At 42.6% G+C, this 19,000-nt stretch overlaps 1 protein-coding gene across 2 annotated transcripts in view; it reads right to left on the bottom strand.

The window, feature by feature from the left end:
• The window catches only part of ezrb (ezrin b), a 62,955-nt gene that overhangs the window by 31,682 nt on the left and 12,273 nt on the right, over positions 1–19,000 (bottom strand). For both annotated transcript variants that reach the window (XM_029631013.2, XM_029631014.2), the window contains exons 4-8: positions 8,958–9,053; positions 6,168–6,290; positions 5,915–6,066; positions 5,199–5,282; positions 4,829–4,975 (exon numbers count right to left, since the gene is read on the bottom strand). In XM_029631013.2, coding sequence (XP_029486873.1) covers positions 4,829–4,975; positions 5,199–5,282; positions 5,915–6,066; positions 6,168–6,290; positions 8,958–9,053 — 602 coding nt within the window. The remainder of the gene's footprint in view (positions 1–4,828; positions 4,976–5,198; positions 5,283–5,914; positions 6,067–6,167; positions 6,291–8,957; positions 9,054–19,000) is intronic.

Raw genomic sequence — 19,000 nt, 5'->3', positions numbered from 1 at the left:
GTTAACTCTAGGAACCTGGTTATCCTGTTTGTGGTAGATGTGGATCAGGTAGAGGACTGAGACATAACACTGATCAAGGTCTTATCTAGAGACATAGAGGAGGACTGAGACATAACACTGATCAAGGTCTTATCTAGAGACATAGAGGACTGAGACATAATGCTGATCAAGGTCTTATCTAGAGACAGAGGACTGAGACATAACGCTGATCAAGGTCTTATCTAGAGACATAGAGGAGGACTGAGACAACACTGATCAAGGTCTTATCTAGAGACAGAGAGGAGGACTGAGATAACGCTGATCAAGGTCTTATCTAGAGACATAGAGGACTGAGACATAACACTGATCAAGGTCTTATCTAGAGACATAGAGGAGGACTGAGACATAACAATGATCAAGGTATTATCTAGAGACATAGAGGACTGAGACATAATGCTGATCAAGGTCTTATCTAGATACATAGAGGACTGAGACATAATGCTGATCAAGGTCTTATCTAGATACATAGAGGACTGAGACATACCACTGATCAAGGTCTTATCTAGAGACATAGAGGAGGACTGAGACATAACACTGATCAAGGTCTTATCTAGAGACATAGAGGAGGACTGAGACATAACGCTGATCAAGGTCTTATCTAGAGACATAGAGGAGGACTGAGACAACACTGATCAAGGTCTTATCTAGAGACAGAAGAAGACAGACATAACACTGATCAAGGTCTTATCTAGAGACAGAGAGGAGGACTGAGATAACGCTGATCAAGGTCTTATCTAGAGACATAGAGGACTGAGACATAACACTGATCAAGGTCTTATCTAGAGACATAGAGGAGGACTGAGACATAACAATGATCAAGGTATTATCTAGAGACATAGAGGAGGACTGAGACATAATGCTGATCAAGGTCTTATCTAGATACATAGAGGACTGAGACATACCACTGATCAAGGTCTTATCTAGAGACAGAGGAGGACTGAGACATAACGATGATCAAGGTCTTATCTAGAGACATAGAGGAGGACTGAGACATAATGCTGATCAAGGTCTTATCTAGAGACAGAGGACTGAGACATAATGCTGATCAAGGTCTTATCTAGAGACAGAGGAGGACTGAGACATAACGATGATCAAGGTCTTATCTAGAGGCATGGCTAAGTGTTAGATTAGACGTTGTATAATTTCTTGTGTGTAGGGGGCAGGATTTTTGTTTTTGTACCCATTTGAAACTGCCTATTTCTCAGGCCCAGAAACTAGAATATGCATATAATTGTCAGATTTGGATAGAAAACACTCTAAAAGGTTCCAAAACGGTCAAAATATTGTCTGTGAGTATAACAGAACTGATATTGCAGGCGAAAACCTGAGGAAAATCCAACAAGGAAGTGCTTTTTTCCCTGAAAGCTCGCTGTTCCATTGGATGCCTTGCCTCCATTTAAAGGGATATCAACCAGATTCCTTTTCCTATGGCTTCCTCAAGGTGTCAATAGTCTTTAGAGACATAGTTTCAGGCTTTTATTTTGAAGAATGAGCGAGAAAGATCACATCGCGTCAGTGGATAGCTGGGTGTTCGCAGAGTTTTGCAACAGAGTGGGGCAGCCATTGTCTCTCCCTCTCCTATTGAAAAGGCTACAGTCCCGGTTGATATATTATCGATTATATATTTTAAAAACAACCTGAGGATTGATTATAAAAAAACATTTGACATGTTTCTGTGGACATTACGGATATTATTTGGAATTTGTGTCTCTGATGTCGTGACCGCTCGAGCCTGTGGTTGTCTGAACATAACGCGCCAAACAAATGGAGGTATTTCGGATATGAAAATAATCTTTATGGAACAAAAGGAACATTTATTGTGTAACTGTGAGTCTCGTGAGTGCAAACATCCGAAGATCATCAAAGGTAAGCAATTACATTTATTGCTTTTCTGACTTTCGAGACCAATCTACTTGGCTGCTAGGTGTTTGTAATATTTTGTCTATTGAGAGAGATGTTCTTACATAAACGCTTGTTATGCTTTCGCTGAAAAGCTGTATTGAAATCTGACACACCAGGTGGATTAACAACAAGCTAAACTGTGTTTTGCTATATTGCACTTGTGATTTCATGAAAATTAATATTTTTAGTAATTTAATTTTGAATTTGGCGCGCTGCAATTCAGCGGGTGTTGATGAAAATGATCCCGCTAACGGGATGGGTGCGTCAAGAAGATAAGGTAACCCCTTCCAATGACCCCTAACAACTGTTATCCACAGTACCCACAGAGGTTGAACAGAGATGTGTTCCATAGAGAATATATAAAGAATATATGGTGTGTTCTGCGTTATATAGAATCTCATAGAAATGTGAACATGTATGTGGATGACGTTATCCAGCAATCAGGGACAATATAGGGCAAAAAACACAAAATAGACCTTATTTTCTACAAACTAAAAGGTCCCAGTGGTGTGATATAGGGTTCAAATGGAATCCTGTCCTGATAGCTAGCTATATGTCTTCTGCTAAATGAGGGTGTGTGTTTGACAAAGGGCCTAAGGACTAAAACCTTGGCAGAATGGCAATATCTGACACAAAAAGGAGCAATGCTACGCTAGTGTGTGTGTGTGTGAGTTCTTGGCAGTAATGGTGCTACATATTGTCTATGGCCTGGAACCCTCGTTGCGGATTCGGATCTTAAGGATTCTTAAGGTACAGCTTGAAAAACCAGTCAGCGTTGCCATGGTTACAGCCGAGCCCCAGAATGCACAAACACACACACACGCATGCATACACACTTAAGGACACTAAGAACCCTACATACACACACAGAGCCCTGTGTTTGAGTGTCTCGCTCTTCTTTATGGTTAGCCAGATTTACAGGTATCAGACTACTAACTTAAAATAAGAGCGTTAAGATCCATTTTAAAGCCATTCTATGGTACAAAAGTTTATGTAAATAAACACTTTGATGGAACTCTAACACCCATCAATGTGTGCATGGTATGGATTTAAAGCAAAACATAAAACCTCCAGACAATTTGGACACAAGCCACAATAATGTGGGAAGAGAGTAAGACAATGGGGAATCCCAAACAATCCAAGTTACAGCACACCATCTGTGGCCACTCAAGTTACAGAGTTACAGCACACCATCTGTGGCCACTCAAGTTACAGAGTTACAGCATTGCCATCTGTGGCCACTCAAGTTACAGAGTTACAGCATTGCCATCTGTGGCCACTCAAGTTACAGAGTTACAGCATTGCCATCTGTGGCCACTCAAGTTACAGAGTTACAGCATTGCCATCTGTGGCCACTCAAGTTACAGAGTTACAGCATTGCCATCTGTGGCCACTCAAGTTACAGAGTTACAGCATTGCCATCTGTGGCCACTCAAGTTACAGAGTTACAGCATTGCCATCTGTGGCCACTCAAGTTACAGAGTTACAGCATTGCCATCTGTGGCCACTCCAGTTACCGAGATACAGCATTGCCATCTGTGGCCACTCAAGTTAAAGAGTTACCATCTGTGGCCAGACAGAGTCTTCTAGGGGCTCTTGGATCAGGCTTTCAAGAGACCTTTGGCATGGAGGGTTTAAACAGTGCATGGAGCTGTAGGGAGGGAGTAACTGCCGTTAACAACACAATCCAGCAAGAGGTTAGTCCACTGCACCCAAAACACTTCCAGACATACTTTTCTGTGCTTTTATCTGTGCTTGATTGAGTGGAGTAGTCCCAAAAGTGCAAAGTGTAAACCCCAATCATCTAGCACTCTGACAGGTTCACTCAAACGCTCAGTATTTGAAAATAAACACTACTTGACTCCTCTGCCAGAGGGTCAGTGACTGCAGGGCCATCGGCTGTATAGAGAAGCTGGGGACAAATCAAATCACATTTTATTGGTCACACACATATTTAGCAGATGTTATTGCGGGTGTAGCGAAATGCTTGTGTTCCTAGTTCCAATAGGGCAGTAGAATATAACAATTCACAACAATACACACAAATCTAAAAATAAAATATATATTTATAGAAATATTAGGACGAGCGCAAAGTTGCTTAGGAGCTAGAAGCAGAGCTGCCATGTCTGTCATCTGGAACATTACGTCACAATCTACTTTAACACATTACCTTTAGTGACCTCAAAGGGGTCAAGTAGTAAACACATAATCACGCAGTTACCGCATGTGTCGCTCAAGCAATCTCGTAAAATATCGTACTTTTGAGCTTCAGCAAAGTGTTTGGTGGATCGCAGATTCACAGAGAAATCTTGGGTAGGAAGACACAGTAAAAGCTCATCAAAAGATAGAGAGAGTGGAAGGGAAGAGAGTTGTGGTAACTGTCTGGTGAGAATCATCTTCATTGGTACTGATTAAGTAAAGACGTGGGTTAACCTGTACGGCTCCAATAGTCAAATCCATTGGAATTAGGCTTCAATGTCTGACACTGAACTGTGGCTAAGGCCGGAAAACACACTGGTATCATTGACAAGCAGAACCAGAATGGGTAGATAGGCTACATTACTTTAGACCTGGGTTCAAATAGTACTTGAAATCTTTCAGATGTGTTTGATTGAGCTTGTCTGGCTCAATGGAAGCATTAGGATAGACCCAGAAGCGTAAACCTTGCCCAACTGGCACACCAGGCATTATCAAGCAAACCCAAATCAAGTTTTTCATGAATTGACCCCCTAGAGGTCAGTTCAGAGAGGGAACATGGGTGGTGTCCAGTAGGGAATAAATGTTTTGAAACAGACTGAAACTGGGAGGGACTACCTGGACATTTAAATGTTTCTTTGCAAAACATTTTGCTACGGTGTGACCTACTGAACAGGACCCTGTTTCTTACTTGTCCTCCTTCTCGTAGATGTTGAGTCCCAGGGCGTCTACTCCCAGCCACAGCTCGGTCCCCTTCTTGTTCTTGATGTCGAAGTAGTTGACTCCGTACATCTCCAGGTCCTGAGCTATCTTCAGGTACTCCAGCATGGCATCCTCCCTGCACAATCAAACATGACCAAATTAAGGAATGGTTTGGAATTGATTTGACTCCACACACACACACACACACACACAAACGCTGCTGAAGTATTCATTCAACTGCTCTACAAGAAACTATTCACTGCTTTTTGAGGTACAACAAATAATGCAATTGACCTGTTTCCTTATGACAGGGACACCAACATAGAGATTCATACAAACCAAAACAGACCGAAACTCACTTGAGCATTCCACAGTGTTCCTCATGCCACACCTGGATCCTCTCCTCCCACTGCTCCCTGGACAGCTTGTGCTGCTCAAGAACCCTACAGAGGAGGAGGAGGAGAAAGAGGGAGGAGATGGAGGGAGGACAGAAAGGAAGAGAGGAAGAAGGAGGAGGAACAGAAGAGGGGGTAAAGGAGGAGAAAGAGGGGGGAGATGGAGGGAGGACAGAAAGGAAGAGAGGAAGAAGGAGGAGGAACAGAAGAGGGGGTAAAGGAGGAGAAAGAGGGGGGAGATGGAGGGAGGACAGAAAGGAAGAGAGGAAGAAGGAGGAGGAACAGAAGAGGGGGTAAACAGAGAGTACACTGAATAAAGGGTACTCATGTTATGATCAATATCTGGATTCCTTTGTGTCTATGTATGTATGTGAACACAAAACTTCATCCTGTTCATCCTGTTCAGCAGCACACTGAGCTATTGTCTAGTATCTGTACTCCTGGCTTCCTATGTTCCAATGTCGATACTAGCCTACTACTTAGAATGCACCCACAATACATTGATATGAATGAAGCAAAGAGTATGCTTCATGCTACTGTGCTAAAATAGCTCTCGGATGTGTCCTAAATAGCACCCTATTCCCTATGTAGTGCACAACTTTTGACCAGGACCTGGATAGGGAATAGGGTGCCATTTGGGACGCAGCCCTAGTGTGGGCTGGGAGTGAATTGACGCTCACCGCTGGGGCAGCAGACGGTCTGAGGTGAGGTAGCCGGGCCGGTGGAGGTCCCGGGTATAGTCTCCGAACTTGGCCTGGACAGAGTAGGAGGCCAGCAGCACTGCAGTCTCTGGGGGACAGTACACCTCATCGCTCAGGATGCCCTCCTTCACCTGGACACACACACACACTTAACAACTTTGTTTGTATCAGCAATGAAGCATTGTGAGTACAAAGAATAGTATAACAGTGTGTGTGTGTGTGTGTGTGTTACCTGCATGAAGAACAGCTTCTGCGTGATGTCCTGGATGAGCTCCTCAGACACATCCTCGGGGAAGAACTTGGCGCGGAACTTGAACTGCAGCGGGTTCTCCTTCTTCACGTCCTGGGAAGACACCTGTTTGGAGAGAGACAATTTATTGATCATTGATTGATATATGTCCTTCAAGAATGATCTGTGTCCCAAATGGCACCCTATTCTCTATATAGTGCACTACTTTTGACCAGAGCCCTGTAGTGCACTACTATAAGGGAATAGTGTGCCATTTTTCGATGTAGCCCTATGTCTACTAGTTTCATGAGTAGCAAAGAATGATGGGATTGGATCAACTTTATTGTTCCCGGAGGGTTAAATTATCTTGGACGCACGGTGCTGCATTCAAAAAATGCACTGTTATATTCCTCTTTAAAAAAGGGATGGGAAAATGGTACTGATAAACTTGAATGATCCTCTGTAACGTTGTTTGTTTACTGGCATTGGTCTCTTCTTCTGTGTTGGCTCCGAAACAGGAACCGTAAGGTATTGATGAGGCGAATGGGGTGGCTGTGTGAAACCACTGGAATGTTCCTAAGTAACTAAGTAAAGTTACTCTACTATCCCTATAACCACTTATACACATTTCACTGTAAACTAAGTAAAGTTACTCTACTACCCCTATAACCACTTATACACATTTCACTGTAAACTAAGTAAAGTTACTCTGATACCCCTATAACCACTTATACACATTTCACTGTAAACTAAGTAAAGTTACTCTACTACCCCTATAACCACTTATACACATGTCACTGTAAACTAAGTAAAGTTACTATAATACCCCTATAACCACTTATACACATTTCACTGTAAACTAAGTAAAGTTACTCTACTACCCCTATAACCACTTATACACATTTCACTGTAAACTAAGTAAAGTTACTCTACTACCCCTATAACCACTTATACACATTTCACTGTAAACTAAGTAAAGTTACTCTACTACCCCTATAACCACTTATACACATTTCACTGTAAACTAAGTAAAGTTACTCTACTACCCCTATAACCACTTATACACATTTCACTGTAAACTAAGTAAAGTTACTCTACTACCCCTATAACCACTTATACACATGCCACTGTAAACTAAGTAAAGTTACTCTACTACCCCTATAACCACTTATACACATGTCACTGTAAACTAAGTAAAGTTACTCTAATACCCCTATAACCATGTATATATCTTTCACTGTAAACTAAGTAAAGTTACTCTACTACCCCTATAACCACTTATACACATGTCACTGTAAACTAAGTAAAGTTACTCTAATACCCCTATAACCATGTATATATCTTTCACTGTAAACTAAGTAAAGTTACTCTAATACCCCTATAACCACTTATACACATTTCACTGTAAACTAAGTAAAGTTATTCTACTACCCCTATAACCATTTATACACCTTTCACTGTAAACTAAGTAAAGTTACTCTACTACCCCTATAACCATTTATACACCTTTCACTGTAAACTAAGTAAAGTTACTCTACTACCCCTATAACCACTTATACACATTTCACTGTAAACTAAGTAAAGTTATTCTACTACCCCTATAACCACTTATACACATTTCACTGTAAACTAAGTAAAGTTATTCTACTACCCCTATAACCACTTATACACATTTCACTGTAAACTAAGTAAAGTTACTCTACTACCCCTATAACCACTTATACACCTTTCACTGTAAACTAAGTAAAGTTACTCTAATACCCCTATAACCACTTATACACATTTCACTGTAAACTAAGTAAAGTTACTCTAATACCCCTATAACCATGTATACACATTTCACTGTAAACTAAGTAAAGTTACTCTACTACCCCTATAACCATTTATACACCTTTCACTGTAAACTAAGTAAAGTTACTCTACTACCCCTATAACCATTTGTGTGACCTCTGATGTGATACCAGAGCCATTTGATACATACAGTACATTTCCTGTATATACAGCTCTAGTGATAACCATCTGACCCATTTGGAAATGCTGCACATTGACACAGGCTCAACTCAATTCCACAAACACAGGTGGAAGTGTTTAACCTATAATGTAAATATACTGTAGATATACTGTAGAGTATAGAGTCTACATGATCTACAAGCGAATGAAGACAGAGCAGTGTGAGATTTCTGTTTGCTCAGGAACAACAGCAAGAGTGAAGTAGAACTAGTATTTTAGTTTCTAGCAGTTCACTAAGAGTTCACACTACCGACTGCACAGGAATTTCTTTGCAGTGGATTCACTGGAAATTGCTTACGTCACAAATGGCGCCATATTCCCTATAGAGTGCACTACTTTTGACCAGAGCCCCGTGGGGATCCTTATGGGCCCTGGTCAAAAGTAGTGCACTAAATATGGAATAGGGTGCCATTTGACAGAGTCCCTGACAGGATGTGAAAATAAAAGAAGAGAGATTAAGAATTAGCCACCGGCCTGCACAGGAGTGAGAGAGGGTGGCCATTGGGCAGCCAAAATGCATTATGTGAATTCAATAATGCAGTGAGTGAGTGGCAAGCAAATGTAGTGTGGAGTGATTTGACCCCGCCTTTAAAAGAATGTGCTCTTTTTGTATGGCCTATTTTATATTGTTTACCATAGAATGGTTATGGAGTCCAGCGGTTTAAGAATACAGCGGGAAATGGTTTGAGAATGCCTGAGCAGATATCAACAAATATTTGTACAGTACTACATCAGGCAAAATACAGGGGACTTGTAACATTTTTAGTCTTAGATTAACCTTACCTTTTTGTCAAGCTTCAGCCAGGTTAGGTATCCTTTACCGTCTACATACTGAAGACCAGAGTACCAGACCTCCCTCAAGCCGATGGTCTTCACCACCTGTGAACGAGAAAGAGACAGTACCATGAATCAACACTGTCAGTAAGACAGTTACTAGAGACAAACTGTACATACCAAACACAAAATAAATAGGATACACTGTGAAGGCAGGAACCTGAATTGAGATCTGAGCACTTCTTGATAATTGCATAAATCGTGCATTGATGTCAATGGAAGATTTGAGTGAAAACTCAAGTTACATGCACAGATCTCCAGGCCAAAATTAATGGATATAAGTAAACAATGTATAGTACCTCTATATATTAAATCCACTAGCTTACACAACTGCCACACAGCAGTAGTATTTACAGTACTGGTCAAAATATATACAGTACTGGCCAAACCTACTCCAAGGGTTTTTCTTTATTTTGACTATTTTCTACATTGTACAATAATAGAGAAGACATCAAAACTATGAAATAAAACATATGGAATCATGTAGTAACCCAAAAAGTGTTACATCTAAATATATTTGAGATTCTTCAAAGTAGCCACCCTTTGCCTTGTTAAAAGTTCATTTGTGGAATTTATTTCCTTCTTAATGCATTTGAGCCAATCAGTTGTGTTGTGACAAGTTAGGGGTGGTATACAGAAGATAGCCCTATTTGGTAAAAGACCAAGTCCATATTATGGCAAGAACAGCTCAAATAAGCAAAGAGAAACGACAGTTCATCGTTACTTTAAGACACGAACTTTGAAAGTTTCTTCAAGTGCAGTTGCAAAAACCACCAAGCGCTATGATGAAACTGGCTCTCATGAGGACCGCCACAGGAAAGGAAGACCCAGAGTTACCTCTGCTGCAGAGGATAAGTTCCTTAGATTTAACTGCACCTCAGATTGCAGTCCAAATAAATGTTTCACAGAGTTCAAGTAACAGACACATCTCAACATCAACTGTTCAGAGGAGACTGTGTGAAATCAGGCCTTAAAGGTTGAATTGCTGCAAAGCAACCACTACTAAAGGAAACCAATAATAAGAAGAGACTTGCTTGTGCCAAGAAACACGAGCAATGGACATTAGACCAGTGGAAATCTGTCCTTTGGTTCCAACCGCCATGTCTTTGTGAGACGCAGAGTAGGTGAACGGATGATCTCTGCATGTGTGGTTCCCACCATAAAGCATGGAGAAGGAGGAGTGACGGTGCTCTGCTGGTGACACTGTCTGTGATTTATTTAGAATTCAAGGCACACTTAACCAGCATGGCTACCACAGCATTCTGCAGCGATACGCCCTCCCATCTGGTTTGCGCTTAGTGGGACTATCATTAGTGGGACTATCATCAGGACAATGACCCAACACACCTCCAGGCTGTGTAAGGGCTATTTGACCAAGAAGGAGAGGGATGGAGTGCTGCATAAGATGACCTGGGTTCCACAATCTCCCGACCTCAACCCAATTGAGATGGTTTGGGATGAGTTGAACCGCAGAGTGAAGGAAAAGCAGCCAACAAGTGCTCAGGATATGTGGGAACTCCTTCAAGACTGTTGAAAACGCATTCCAGGTGAAGCTGTGTGTGTTATTTCAGAGCTTTGATGTCTTCACTATTATTCTATTAACAATGTAGAAAATAATAAAAATATAGAAAACCCCTTGAATTAGTACGTGTGTCAAAACTGGACTGGTACTGTATATCGATTAAAAACTTGATCACTGCCTTGTACGGCAATTGCTCGGCCTCCGACCGCAAGGAAATACAGAGGGTAGTGAGTATACCCAGTACATCACTGGGACAAAGCTGCCTGCCATCCAGGACATCTACACCAGGCGGTGTCAGAGGAAGGCTCTAAAAACTGTCAAAGACCCCAGCCACCCCAGTCATAGACTGTTCTCTCTGCTACCTCATGGCAAGCAGTACTGGAGTGCCAAGTCTAGGACAAAAAGGCTTCTCAACAGTTTTTATCCCCAAGCCATAAGACTCCTGAACAGGTAACCAAATTTGCTAACCAGGCTATCTGCATTGTGTCCCACTACCCGCCAACCCCTCTTTTTATGCTTCTGCTACTCTGTTCATCATATATGCATAGTCACTTTAACGATACCTACATGTACATACTACCTCAATAAGCCTAAAGTGCCTAAGCCTAATGTGTCTGTATATAGCCTTGCTACTCTTTTTTCAAATGTCTTTTTACTGTTGTTTTATTTCTTTACTTACTTACCTACACACACACACACACACACACACACACACACACACACACACACACACACACACACACCATTGGTTAGAGCCTGTAAGTAAGCATTTCACTGTAAGGTGTATTCGGCGCACGTGACAAATAAACTTTGATTTGTAAAATAAACTAGATTGTACCACCAGTGCTGCATGATCACAAGCAGAGCAGAGCGTCTTGTATAAACAGGCCTTTGAGCCCTGTGGCATTATGTTGGCGCGGCCTGGAGCGCTTGCCCTTAAAATGACATACTCAGGTACCAGGCTTAATCTGGCCAGGCCTCATAGGATTACGCTTTTCCCAGCCCCGGACATACGGGTTAGCTCCTTCAGCCTGGAGCCAGATCCGCTTGTGCTGTCTTGCCAACTCCCATTGGTTCCAGATCCGTTTGTGCTATTTTGCCAACTCGTATTGGTCCCAGATCTGATTGTGCCGTCTTGCCAGAGTTGATAAAACAGCACATACAGATCTGGGACCAGACTCGGCTCCTTCTCCACAGGAGACTTTGACTGGAAAAAGCAGTAAGATCAAATCTGCACTGACTGAAAGCAGCGACTAGCTAGCCACAACAACGTCATATATATTCAGTTCTTGTGCTTCAATCTATAGCTAGAGGACTCCTGATATCTCCAGGAGTGATAAGTACAGTTTTATCCTATTCTGTTGTTGTCTAGTACTGTCTTTTTTCTAGCTAGTGCCATCTATTTTAAATGTTGTCTGTCTACCCAGTAGCCTACTTGGTGTGTGAACTGTTGGCTGCTCATAACTTGCAGCTGATTCTTGAGCATCTGGTTGTCGCAGTTCATCAGGTTGTCGCGGTGGTGTCACAGGGATACTCATTTCTCTTAAGTGGAGATTCTCTTTTCTCCCTCACTCACCCTATCCATCTCCTCATTTGCTTTACATGCTGTCACTGTCACTTGTCCACTCAAGCGTAACATCGTTGCCATCTACTGCCCACCAGGTAACCATCGAGTTCCTCAATGAGCTTGACACCTTGATAATCTAATTTCCTGACAATGGCTCAACACTCATTGTACTGGGCGACTTCAACCTCCTGGCGTCTGCCTCCGATTAATTTCTTTCCACCTCTTTCTTTCCACTCATTATCTCTTTTCCCAGTCCCCTCCCACTCACAAGGCAGGCAATGTGCTTGACCTCATCTTTACTAGATGCTATTTGCCTACTAATCTCACTGCAACCCCATTCTAGGTCTTTGATCACTACTTTGTTTCTTTAGTAGTTTCCCTCTCCTCCAACCCTACCAACTCATCCCCTACCCAGATGGACATCCACCATCGGAATATTCATTCTCTCTTTCCCACTACAGTCTCCTCTTCTATCCAATCATCTCGCTCTAAATCCTTCTCCCTCCTGTCTCCTGATTCTGCCCCTTCGACCTTACTATCCTCCCTTTCCACATCCTTTGACTCACACTGCCCCCTTTCCCCCCCGGCTGGCTCAGCCCTTCCCTCCTGCAACGTGGCTGAGTGACTCATTGCAAGCTTAAAGAACAGTGCTGCAGGCAGCTGTGCAAAAATCGAGGGGAACTAAACTTACGGAGGACCTATCATCCTTTCACTCCCTCCTCCCTACCTTCTCTTCCTCTGTATCCTCTGCTAAAGCTACTTACTATTTTTACTAATGACATGGCACTGGCATTAAACAAAGCCTGTCTGTCTATGTATGCTGATGATTCAACCCTATATGTGTCAGCAAACAAGTGAAGTGAAATCCCTGCAACCCTAAACAAAGAGTTGCAGTCAGTTTTAGAATGGGTGGCCTAAACTAGTCCCGAACATCTCTAAAACTAAGAGCATTGTATTTGGTACAAATCATTCCCTAAATCCTGGACCTCAGCTGAATCTGATAATGAATAATGTGGCTGTTGAGTAAGTTGTCATGGTCAAAACATATAGATTCAATGGTTGTAAAGATGGGGAGAGGTCTGTCCATGATAAAGAGATGCTCTGCTTTTTTGACACCACACTCCACAAAGCAAGTCCTGCAGGCTCTAGTTTAATCTTATCTTGATTCTTGCCCAGTCTTGTGGTTAAGTGCTGCAAAGAAGGACCTAGAAAAACTGCAGCTGGCCCAGAACAGAGCGGCACATCTTGCTCTTCCCTGTAATCAGAAGGCTAATATCAATAATATGCATAGCAGTTTCTCTTGGTTAAAAGTTGAGGAGAGACTGACTGCATCACTTCTTGTTTTTATAAAAACAATGTGTTCCAAATAGTTTGTATAGTCAACTTACACACAGCTCTGACACACACACTTAACCCAGCAGACCTGCCACCAGGGGTATTTTCACAGTCCCCAAATCCAGAACAAATTCAAGAAAACTTACAGTACTATATAGAGCCATGATTGTATGGACCTCCCATTTCAGATTGCTCAAGGGAACAACAAACTTGGTTTAGATAGTTTGTGTACATACTCATATGTAGGCTATGTCAGATGTTTTAAATGTATGTATGTCACGTTCTGACCTTTATTTCCTGTGTTTTGTATTTAGTTAGTATGGTCAGGGCGTGAGTTGGGTGGGCAGTCTATGTTTGTTTTTCTATGATTTGGGTATTTCTATGTTTCGGCCTAGTATGGTTCTCAATCAGAGGCAGGTGTCATTAGTTGTCTCTGATTGAGAATCATACTTAGGTAGCCTGGGTGTCACTGTGTGTTTGTGGGTGATTGTTCCTGTCTCTGTGTTTGCACCAGATAGGACTGTTGAGTTTTCACATTTCTTGTTTTTGTTAGTTTGTTCATGTGAAGTGATTTATTAAAACATGAATCAAAACAACCACGCTGCGCTTTGGTCCGCCTCTCGTTCAGATGAAGAAAACCATTACAATGTAGTTCTGTCCTTGAGCTGTTGTCTATTAATGTTCTGTATTATGTCATGTTTTAGGTTTTATGTGGACCCCAGGAAGAGTAGCTGCTGCTTTTGCATTTTATCACTCTAAATTTCAAGCTTCTGCATCTAACCCTAGGAAACTCTTTTCCACCTTCTCCTCCCTCCTTAATCGTCCACCCCTCCCCCTCCCTCCCTCCTTCCTCTCTGAGGACGACTTTGTTAACCACTTTGAAAAGAAGGTTGACGACATCCGCTCCTCATTCAATTAGCCTATTGAGTCCACTGGTCCCACTCACACATAACTATCCTACGCCTTGACCTCATTCTCCCCTCGCTCTCCAGTTGAAATTATGTGACAAGTGAGGTCCGGCCGCCTGACAACCTGCCCACTTGACTCCAAACCCCCCTCCCTTCTCCAGTCAGCTCTGAAGACCTTTTCCCATTCCTCACTTCCCTCATAAAATCATCCTCGACCACTGGCTGCATCCCATCTGACTTCAAAATGGCTGGAGTCTCTCCCCTCCTCAAAAACCAACACCCTCACTGGTCTCCCTTATGTATCATATTTCCAAAACACTTGAGTCTTTGACCAACTCTCTCCCTATCTCTCTCAGAATGATCTTGACCCTAACCAGTCAGGCTTCAAGACGGGTCGCTCAACAGAGACTGCTCTTCTATGTGTCACAGAGACTGTCCTCACTGCCAAAGCTGACTCATCTCCTCTGTTCTCATCCTCCTAGATCTCTGCTTTCCGCACCATGAAGCATCAGATTCTCCTCTCCACCCTCTCAGGGCTGGATGTCTCAAGCATTGCATCCTACCAATATTGTCTTTTTACAACAACAAAAAAGTGATGTTAGTGTGTAGTTCTAGTAGTTAGCTACACCACTACATGTCAAAAAAGTAAATAACTACTGAAAACACTACCAAGATCTGAATTTAGTTCAACTACCACCAAGCTACAGTAAAATGTAATCAAATGACTACATATAGTTCACTACTGGTCTACTACACTGGTCTACTCCCCAACACTATGCCTCTATTGTTTGACTTCTGAGGAACCCTAATAGTGAATGACTAGTGTGTACTGTCTGTATGACTGGTTTCTTTACAACACACTGGAACATTAGGAAATGATGGGCTGGGAATTGCCAGGGACCTCACGAACCAGTATTATTATGATACTTAGGTGCCGATACGATATGTATTGCAATTCGATACTATCATTCTATTGCGATTCGGTGTCACTAACATATTGCTCCCCATATGTTTGCTGCAGCAGAGGGAGAAGAGAGAGCCATGAGAAAACCAGTTCTGATCAGTCATGGAAAGTGCTGAAAACTAATTGGCTCCCTATTTAAAAAGAAGATGGAGAACAAGCTATGAAGGAAAAATACTCTAGTTTTGGTGCAGGTACAGCCAACTAGCACAAAAATAATATTACGCTATTGTCAAAATGATAAGACAACATATATCGTAAAAGACTACACCCTGATATGTAACTATATCAATTTTATTCTCCCATTAATCAGGGATTAGCGTAGTGAGAGGGAAGAGTAGTCAATTACAGATCTGGGAAATCACTTGTTGCTGTAAGGAGAGGTGCTCTTTTCCACTGACTTCGGAGCTCAACTGTGATAGACCAGAGACTTCTTTGATCTCTAGGTTTTTTCATTATTTTCCAAAATGACTGCAACATAGATATATGTATAGGCTGAAATGGCACCCTATAGTTATATATTATGGGTTATAGAGAGTCTATAGACCAGGCATTTCAATTAGGATGAAACGCTCTCACCAATCGCCAGGCCATGTTCTGTTTGTGTCGCTGCCAGATTCCCCACCCAATCATCATGTGGGGTGTTTAGCTGGTTGGGTGAAGCAGCTTGAGTGAACACACACACACACACACCCCCATTCCTATCCGATAAGCAGTGGCCAAGGTTAACATAAAATCAAGCGCCCAGTACTTACTTCGCTTCCACCAAATATGGATCTGGGCTAACGTGCCAGAGTTGCAGGAGATGAATGACTTTGATTCAGGTTAAGTTTTTTCTCTCCAAATTTTATTTTAGCACAACAAGCACTGACTAGTCAGGCCTGAAATGAGAGAGTGCATCTGACTGTGTTGTCTCCCCTGGAATGAAAGTCCTGAGGGTTTCAGGACACAAACAGCCCCTTTCATGGGTCTTTGGGACCGGGAACCACACAGAGGAGGTAGAGAGAGAGAGGGTATTGAGTCATCTAAATGAAGGATTCCTTTTCCCCAGGGGAATAAGTACAACTAGAGGCCTTTGTCCGTCTGCAAAAGCAGAACATGTCCATCTAGGGATGGGTCAAACAGATTTTTATAAAATAACAATAGTACCTGTATTAAAGACAAAACCCCACTGTAAGTACTGGAATGAACTAATCAACCTTCCAGGAGTTAAAAGGCTGCAAAGTACTTGACCAAAGAGTTACAAACTGGGTGTGACACTCACTGCCAGGCCATCAGCCAATCATTAAACAGCTCTAAGACAAACATTTGCAGTTGAATCAATGAAGCTCAAACTGTAGATTACATGTTAGCTGTTCTCACCCAACACAAAAGACCTAGTTTAGTCCCACAATGGATTCAAGAATTGTGCCATGCATGACATCAAAAGATTCTCTCATTCTTTATCTTTGGGGCGCAGCTCATTGTTAAATATGCAGTATTATTCAAAGGATTAACGATGTATAATATACACAATCTACATCCCGTATATAAAACTGGAGGGGAAAAAACTATTGAGAAGCAGCTTGAACCACCTCTGGACAACTTTAGAGAATCTCCCACTCTGCATCACATGCAGTCTGAACAGTGAGACAGGAGCACGAATGCCACACCTTGCACGGTCACTCCAGTCAAACTTCACAGTGAACGTTTCTCTCAGCAGTGTTTATGAGGGCAAAAGCCCAGAGAGAGAGTCATCTGTTTAGGTGGCCTGTACTGAACGTATACATTCACAGTATCTAAGAAAAACTGTGGGGGAAAAGGCTTTAAGCAGTTCTATGGAAAAATCAAAGTGAGTGTGTTGAAGAGGTAGGGCTGAGGCAGCAGGGCTGCACGTCAATGGTCCTATGATCAGGGCCCACCACAGAGAGGAGGATATGATCAGGGCCCACCACAGAGAGGGGCCCACTCCAGGCCACTTTAACAGGGGATGGGCTCACCACTGATGCTGAGTAATACCAGTGTGTGTGGGGGGATCACTCTCTGTGTGTGTGTGTGTGTGTGTGTGTGTGTGTGTGTGTGTGTGTGTGTGTGTGGTGTGGGAGAACTGGGCTGCTCATTTGACGGCTATACAGTATGGAGCAGGCCTTTGCCGAGAAGCTGCTTAAATAAACAGCCCCTCGTGGCATGCTGGGACAGCCTCACATGAAGGTGCAAGCTGGTGGCTCTGATATTCAGCAGTCTCAGCCATGTACACAGGCTTGCGTGGCCTCCAGATTATGGGCCTCACAAAAACTAGGGCAAAGCAATTGACTAGGTACTGGTCTGTTTCAGCTGTTGTGGTCAGCCTAGCTGTTAGAAGAAGGAGACCAGTTGGCTAGGTACGGGTCTGTTTCAGCTGTCGTGGGCAGCCTAGCTGTTAGGAGAAGGAGACCAGTTGGCTAGGCACGGGTCTGTTTCAGCTGTCGTGGGCAGCCTAGCTGTTAGGAGAAGGAGACCAGTTGGCTAGGTACGGGTCTGTTTCAGCTGTCGTGGGCAGCCTATCCGTTAGGAGAAGGAGACCAGTTGGCTAGGCACGGGTCTGTTTCAGCTGTCGTGGGCAGCCTAGCTGTTAGGAGAAGGAGACCAGTTGGCTAGGCACGGGTCTGTTTCAGCTGTCGTGGGCAGCCTAGCTGTTAGGAGAAGGAGGTGCCTTCTGTACACTTGAGTGCCTTCTGTACACACGCATACAGGGACCTTTGAAATGTTTGTACACTTGATTGGTGGATTCAAATAAAGTATTTCAAATGTGTGTGTGTGTGTGTGTACGCTTCTGTCTCACTGTCTGTTCTTTCTGCCACTGACTTCACCCGCTCATGCCAAGTTTCTAATTCAATTAGGTCACAGGCTTTGGACAGACACATTTCTAACCAGAGGAAGCAGTAGTTCAACGTCAGTAGACTTCAACTTTGGCTGCTGGTGGTTATCAGATGGACAGTTCACAAGACAAACCCATTACGTGCACCTGTATTGTGAGCGTCGACAAACTGTTTCCCAACACAGATTATTCTGGTGCACGACAATGTCTGGCACACCCCACTGAGGCCTTTCAACACGTAGCAGACGGAATTCTTAGTGACACTGAAGTGGAACATCTGAATCTAATGCTGATATCTCTGCAGAGAGCCTGAAGGTAAAATTCCCTAGACATGTATCCACATACACACGTTATTCAGGAAGGGGCTATGCCAAGCCAAGATACGGCCTTTCCTCTCCCCATGGCGTGGTGGAATAGAGGCCTGCTACAGATGTAGGATCTTTATTTGAGCCAGTTTGAACTGTACAGCAGGAAAATATTCCTGCAGCAACAGGAAATGTGAGTTATTATGTAGATCATAATTATTGGACATTGTAGGGGTTGATACATTTTTTGTTAGGGCAAATCAAGTCTGACATTTTTTTTGTGGAAATTACAACATTTAGAAGCTATTTTTAAACCTTGAATATACTACAAGTTTGCATTTCTTACAGTGCAGGAAAATGATCAGCAACAAAAGAGTGAGAAAATTAAGATCCTACATCTGTACATCCCATGATGCCTTTGGAATCCAGTCCATACTGTGGCTACAGACGTGACACCATGGGACTCAACCATTACATAAGCACATACATTTTTTTATTTTTTTATTTGTCAATTACACCAGAAAGGTGCAGTGAATTGTGTTGTTTTACAAGGTCAGA

The sequence above is a fragment of the Oncorhynchus nerka genome, linkage group LG24 (assembly GCF_034236695.1).
Source record: "Oncorhynchus nerka isolate Pitt River linkage group LG24, Oner_Uvic_2.0, whole genome shotgun sequence".
Taxonomy (NCBI): Eukaryota; Metazoa; Chordata; class Actinopteri; order Salmoniformes; family Salmonidae; genus Oncorhynchus; species Oncorhynchus nerka.
Note: the sequence above shows the minus strand (reverse complement) of the source record. Positions and strands in the feature narration are given on the sequence as shown.